The sequence below is a fragment of the Adiantum capillus-veneris genome, chromosome 27 (genome assembly GCF_014529385.1).
Source record: "Adiantum capillus-veneris isolate H3 chromosome 27, ASM1452938v2, whole genome shotgun sequence".
Classification (NCBI taxonomy): Eukaryota; Viridiplantae; Streptophyta; class Polypodiopsida; order Polypodiales; family Pteridaceae; genus Adiantum; species Adiantum capillus-veneris.
The window spans coordinates 69713987-69721229 of record NC_140957.1 but is presented as its reverse complement, the minus strand read 5'-3'; the positions used below and the strand labels follow the sequence as shown (position 1 = coordinate 69721229).

General features: G+C 41.0%; 1 protein-coding gene and 1 pseudogene across 1 annotated transcript; both read right to left on the bottom strand.

The window, feature by feature from the left end:
* Positions 1–4838: 4838 nt before the first annotated feature.
* On the bottom strand, positions 4839–6218 carry LOC147422164 (uncharacterized; annotated as a pseudogene).
* Positions 6048–7243, bottom strand: LOC147422163 (uncharacterized). Its single transcript, XM_086503142.1, has 3 exons — positions 7008–7243; positions 6596–6677; positions 6048–6393 (listed from the first exon to the last, which is right to left on the bottom strand). Exons 1-3 carry the CDS (start codon positions 7241–7243, stop codon positions 6364–6366), a joined length of 348 nt encoding a protein of 115 aa, XP_086359268.1. The 3' UTR covers positions 6048–6363.

Below are 7243 nucleotides of genomic sequence, written 5' to 3'. Positions count from 1 at the left end.
AGGGGATCCGTCTAGGGCAAGGGGCTAGGAGCCCACCTATAAAGGGAGGTTGGGAGGAGGATCCAGTAGGACCTAGTTGCCTAGTTTCTTACAACTTCAACCCATACAAAGCCTGCTTACATCTGCACACTTTGTTCTCTTGTCCTTTTATGACAAAACCGCAAGGCTACGTTACATAAACTTCCTCAAATATGTCACCATTCAAGAAAGCAGTAACAATGTCTGATTGATGTACATCCCAACCAAAATGAGCTGCCAATACACATAGAAAACGCACAGTAGTCATACGACAAGTGGGAGCAAAAGTCTCTTCATAATCTATGCCTTTTTGTTGTGCATAACCTTTTGCAACAAGTCGAGCCTTATGGCGATCGATCTCACCATCCGGCTTGCGTTTCAACTTGTAAACCCACTTCGTACCAATGGCCTTTTTGCCAAGAGACAAATCACATAAAGTCCATGTGTCATTTTCTATAAGCGCATCATATTCTGATTGCATGGCAGCCATCCAATTTTCTAAATTATGTGCTTCATCAAAAGACAGAGGCTCCTCAACATCATGTAAGCTAGACACAGCCAAAGCATAACAATCTGATGCATAAGATGCATGGCGAGAGCCTGAATGAGTACGACTAGACAAAGGTGAATCCAATTTATTGTCACGCAAAGTGTGCACCAGCCATTTTGGCATACCTCTAGCCTGCTCATTTTCATCCCTTTCATCATCAAGTACATCATGTACATCTGCATCAGTTTAGGCTGATCTATAACATTTTCAGAAACCCCCATAGGCTCTACATTTGCCTCATTGGAACTTACATTTGTATTTCCACCACTGAAAAGAGGCAAAAAAGTGTCATAAATGTCCTGTGAGCTTACATTACTGTCTCTAGTACATGACAGCAAGGGCTCAACAGAATCTTCCACAAACACTACATCCCGTGAAACTAGTGCAGCCTATAACCTTTGCTTTCAGCACTATAACCAACAAAAATACATTTGACAGCCTTATCATCCAATTTTCTACGCTGCACTTGTGGCACCAAAGCATATGCCAAACAGCCAAAAATACGCATGTGCTCAATAGAAGGCTTTCTATCATGCCATGCTTCATATGGAGTAATAGACTGCAAAGCTTTCGTAGGACACCTGTTAAGTACATAAGTGGCACACATGATGGCCTCAAGCCAAAAAGAATGCGGTAAAGCTTGACTTTTGACCATACATCGTGCCATTTCCGTCAGTGACCTGTTTTTCCTCTCAGCAACACCATTTTGCTGAGGCGTATAAGGCACTGTACATTGGTGTTTTATCCCACGACTAACCTGAAATGCATTAAATTCATGAGACATATACTCCCCCCGTCGATCGGAACGTAGGATGCTCATAGTACATTTCGAGACATTTTCAACCATAGCCAGAAATTGTTTGAATCACATAAAAACTTTGGACTTTGCTTTAAGCGAAAATACCCATGCATGCCTGGAGTAATCATCAATGAAAGTCACGAAGTACAGGTAATTTCCCAAGGACGGAGTTTGCATGGGCCCACAAACATCACTATGCACAAGCTGCAACCTGCATGTGGCCCGAATTGAACCATCCTTTGGAAACTTAGAACGCTGCACCTTACCCAAAATACAGCCTTCACAAACATGTTTGACATGTGCTTCAAGAGGCGGCAAAGAAGCAACCATATCAGATTTTTGCAAATGCAACAAACTGAAAAAATTCAGATGTCCAAAACGTGCATGCCAAAGTTTTGCATCAGAAATAGCCCTTGAATCTGCAACAACATTTACAAAATTTTGTCCACACTTGTCATACAAAGTGAGCTTATACAACCCACGGCAAAAAAGGCCAGATGCAACAATTTCATCACCAAAACTAAGATCATGAACTGTACATGTATCATCCACAAATTTGACTACAAGTCCAAGTCTAGCAAGTGCGGATACAGACAAGAGATTCTTTACAGACAAGATATTCTTCTTGATCCCAGGTACATAAAGTGCATCAACAAGTGTGAAAGAATTGCCATTTGCAGCAGTAAGCACAATCTTTCCAACTCCCTGAACCGGATAAGAGGCATTGTTGGCACAAGTGACTGAATTTCCATGAGGGACAGACTCGAGAGAGGTGAACAATTCACGATGTGAGGTAATGTGCTTTGTAGCACCACTGTCGAAATACCACACATGTGAATCTGCGACAACTGACAAGCATGCATCATGGAAAGCAGGATTGTAAGTGCACTCTGTGCTAAAAGCTCATTCTGCATCAACATCAGCATTACAGTCTCCTTTTACAAAAGACTCAACAATGGCTGCATTTGTAGTGGAGCCAACATTTGCACTCGAGGGGTTCACTATGTGTAAAACTACCATATCACGTGTGTTCAAGACATGTTTGTAAAACCCCTTATCTGTGAATTTTGTTAAGAATATATTGTACCCTTTTCTTTTAAAATCTGTAAGTTTTTTTCAAATTTGAAAAAATAATGCCCTTCTGTATTTATATTTCTGTAAGTTTCAAGAACTTTAAATACCCTTCTGTTGAACTCACGTGATAGATTACATTTTTATTAGGTGACCTCCCCGGGCATTTGCATTGGAACCACCCTCTTTCTTCTTAGCCTCTTTGGCCTTCAACTTAGGACACAACTTGATTAAGTGATCATTAGCTTTACAATAATGGCAACGCATCTTCTTTTTGCCTTTATCACCAGAATTGCCAGACGAAGTGCTGCTAGTAGAAGCATTAGGAACAAAAGTTTTGTCACTCGTAGCAGAACCATAAGAAGTGGCTGCATTGCTGTTACCACCCTTTCTTTGAGAAGCAATAAAAGCCTATTCAATTGCACGCTGTTTAGTCCTGTTTTTTCTGGAAAGTGACTCTTGCAATAGCAATGTGCATAATGCATCAAACTTGACAACTTTTGGATTTCCTTGGGTCATAAGTCTCCAAGTACTAGCAAAAGTCTGGTAAGGCATCAAGAACAGTCTGCACAAGGAAATTGTCTGAAATGACTTCAACTGCAAAAATAAGTTGCTCATTGATATCCTTGACACCAGCAAGAAAAGTTTCCATATCATCTTCCCCATGCATAATCTTCGACTCCAACTCTTTACGCAGCAAAGCAATTTTAGCCTCATTGCAACTTGCATAAAGACCAACCAAAATATCCCAAGCCTGTTTTGCAGATTTTGCTGAACGAATGTGAGGAACAATGGTGCACTTCACAGAGAGCGCAATCAATGCATGAGCCTGCGCATCCTTTACATCCCAACGAGCTTGTTTTGCCGTAGGCAAAACAACTCTAATAGCAGCAATCCTTGCAGCAAGACCTGCAACATCCTCAACATCGCCTACATCCTCAGAACCAGGATGTACATCAATGCCCTGCACAATATTCCATACGCCCTTTGACACAAGAACGTGTTGCATCATATAAGCCCACATAGGGTAATTGTCCCCATCCAACTTGTCCTCAGCAGCAAACATCTTGAACACATCTGTGTTGTTGTTGTCACCCATGGTAAATGCTGTACCTAATGTGAAAACTGCCCGAAAATAGGAGAAATGGAGCGGGAACAACACGTGCTATATAGCATAAACCATAGAAGACTATAAGGCACCTCTTATGCAGAAAATAGCACTGACAGAAATTCTGCACAAAAATGACGAAATTGCCTATGCAGACCTGCCTGTAGTGGAAACGGAGAACGAAATGAGCCTGAATAAAAAATCTGAGCAGACTAAGCTCTTCGAGCTTGCCCGAAATATTTTTCGACCTGCGAAGGCTCGCCAAAGCTCACTGAAATCGAAGAAAGTGAGCAAACGTGTGCTAGAGCAGCTGGCGACTAAGCTTAGGAGGACGCACCGTGCTCTGATACCAATTGTTGGAATTAGGGTTGCAGAGAAACGCACACAACTAGGAGAAGACGAAGGAAGCTCAAGACACACAATAGAGAGTGTATTACTTAGTATGCAATGAAAAGATAGATAGCCCTAGAGTGATGGGCGTATATGCAATGCACGGGGAAAAAACCCTCCTAAAGAGGGAAAAATGGCCTCAGCGGTCCTAGTGTGTTCACACACATCACTACCACATGTATATGGTAACATTAATGACAACTATTTTTTAAGTACCTTTTCTAATACAAGCAGTACATTTTGATCTAATTTATTCTATTTTGATTTAATATTGTTCGTGTGCCATTAAGAAACCCTCACCGCGAAACAAGCAATTACCAAATTTCCTTGAGGCTTTTGATCTTTAAGAGTGGTCTTGATCAATAACCTCATTGCTGTCATCACATAATAACCACAGTCGGTAGAATTTGACTGATAAGGACACTATAGCCAACAAACATGTGCATAAGTCAACAATAAAAAATTCAGTACACAATGCAATAGCACATAATACGAAATTGCACCCGAAACCTTTGCAATGATGAGTTCGCAAGCTTCCCAAGGATCTCCTAGTTCTTCTTTGACTTGAAGGTTTGAACAATGCTCACTAAAATGCTTTAGTACCCTTCAAGCACAAGAAATTGATTAATGAAATTATGCAAACAATTTGACCATTATGTTTAAAGCAAAAACAATGCAAACCTAGACACGTGTGGTAAGAGTCTCTCCAGCAGACAATCGAAAGTGAGTCAAAAAGAGAAGTATAGTTGACCGTCGTCGAGAAACAGTAGGTATGCTTATGAGATGGGCATTGTAAAATGCCACAAGAACCCAATGTGATCTATATAAAGAACACACATTTAGACTTGAAGCTTTGAAAGTTTTGATACTACGATAATACATAAAAGTAAAACATCCATACGCATCCAAAACAGGGAAGAATGTAAATACGTGAAAGTCTAAATTAGGCGTCCCAAAGAAATTGATGAATGTATGATCTTCTAAAGTACGCTTAGAGACAAATGGGAACCATAAACTGTCTACCCACCACATAACTGAGAGAACATCGGACGGCAATATGCTTTCCATCCACCTATGAAGTAGTAGATACACAAGTGAACAAAGCCCAAAAAGTATAATGGTACTTCGGCATAAAGTTTTTTTTCCCACAATGCGAAAATGTTGATCGTCTTTGTTGAAGCCTCAAGATTATAGAACATTGTCAATGACATGGGCATCTAACCCCGACTCAAGCCCAACTCGAGAAGACCGCAAAATAAAAGTAACTCCCTTACGACACCTATGAAAAAAATGCACACACTTACACTGTTTACTTTTCTAATTACACTTGAAAGATTTACAAGCGAAAGAGTAAATCTACGTTAGTAACACACCTATCTAAGAACCGATCCACATTGCAGTCATCGATCTCACACACAAGGCGATCATGGCTCACCAAGAAAGTAATGGTCTCGACATGTGTAAAGCTAAAGGTTGATGATGAAATGGGCTACAATAACAATCAAATTATAACTTGAAATAAATGTAAAAAATTGTCACTATAAAGAGAATGGGAGTGTGTAGTTAAGAAAAGTAAACTTACGATGGCAGACTCATCATCTGAAACTTTAATGCCCTCTTTCTCGTCCCTCCCATTTTCCTCTCGAGGAATGTCAGCATCATGTGGAACTCCATAAGCCCGAGGTTTGTACCCGCGCTTAATTATTTGCTCTAACTTTGCTATCCTACATGGCATGTCTGCTTCCTATGCAAACTTTTGTGCTTCAATCCATGCCTCTTCCCACTCTATTTGCAATTTTTCTTCTTTGTCAAAGACTCTTTCCCACTCTTTGGTTGCCCGCACTTGTAAGTCTTTGTGAAACTTTCTTCGTGCCGCACTAACTTTATATGCAATATCTCCAAACCTTGTAATACATTGGCATTTAGATCTAAAGGACACTGGTCGTGGTGGTCATTCACTAGTTTTAGGTCGCTCTGTTTGGTGTGATTTTGTGCACATCCTTTAGATGTTTAATAAGAAGACATCGCCTTTCATAAGAAACCTTTTGGTCAATACATGTTTACGATGCATGACACTCACGAGTAACCTTCATGTTTGTTCCCACAACCTCAATGAATGGAGACAATTCTTGACAATGAAACAAAAAACAACATTCAATTTTTCTAATCCCTATTACATGCTTCAAAAGCCCCAAATCTCTAAAGACACACGCAATTTACGCGACATTTTGTGACAAATTTTGAGAAAAGTGAGCTCGTGGACATACCTCATGATTCGCCATCTTATTGTAGAAGTACTACACCCTAGACTTCGATTGAGTTGAAGCCACAAATATTGTAATCTCTGCACACCTTTGAAATAACTCAGAATCTCTTCACACCTGTGAAGTAATCTCAACAGTTATCTCTGCACAGCTATGAATGACTTCAGTAGTAAAGCAGGACCGACCCTACACCCTGCACACATTTGAAAGTTTGACCATAAGTTTCAGGATTAATTTGATAGAGGTGCATGTCCTCCCATCCATTCTTGGTGCCATAAGATCAAATGCAAATCAAGGCTTCTTGATACAATAGTATAGCAAAAAATCTCGGCACTAAAGAAATACACTTGTATATAGACATGCTGGCAAACAAAGCCTAATATGACCTTTGTTACCTGGTCCAAAACTGCATATTCAAACAACTCTGCGATGTCGACAGTTTCAGCTGTTACATAGGTGGTCAAGCTCTGCGCATCCCTTCATGCAACCTCACAACCCATATTTTAGGCTCAGCTCTGCGGATAATGTGTTCAGAGGCAAGCTCTGCTGAGTAATCTGGACCTATATGCAGAGGCTGCGCAGGCAAGTATACAGAGAGCTGTGTAGACAAGTTTTTCGACCTAGTTTGCGTGAGCACACAAGTGAGCAGGTAATCTTGGACCTGGTTGCGCACAGTTTTACGGCACCACACTTGCCTGGTTTTGTATGCAGGTTAACTCGTTCCACCCAGCGCAGGTGGACAGACAGTTCTAGTGTGATGTAGAGCTTTTTCGGCAGGTTTTCTCTCTGCGTAGGCGAACGTGGCACCTCGTTTTCATGAGCAAGTGGACACGCAGCTTTACGAGCAGGTAACGGGCGCGCAGAGCTTTACGAGCAGAGAATGTTTGCAGTGAGCTCACTCGTGTCATAACTTTTTGCTGCGCGTCGCTTTCGCTCTTGACTTTGTGCCCCCAAAATTCTCCCATTGATGAAAATGAACGTCCGATTTTACTACCACCATAGATCCTATGCCCACCGTAGATCCATAACCCCGTTGATCCCAT

What these genes read in the sequence shown, in the direction of transcription:
- LOC147422163 (XM_086503142.1), bottom strand. Translation starts at nt 7,243, where the DNA reads ATGGGATCAACGGGGTTATGGATCTACGGTGGGCATAGGATCTATGGT. An exon ending in CACTTGCTCATGAAAACGAG is followed by an intron (nt 6,678 to 7,007) that starts GTGCCACGTTCG and finishes GGTTGCATGAAG; the next exon opens with GGATGCGCAGAGCTTGACCA. An exon ending in AATATGCAGTTTTGGACCAG is followed by an intron (nt 6,394 to 6,595) that starts GTAACAAAGGTC and finishes AAATGTGTGCAG; the next exon opens with GGTGTAGGGTCGGTCCTGCT.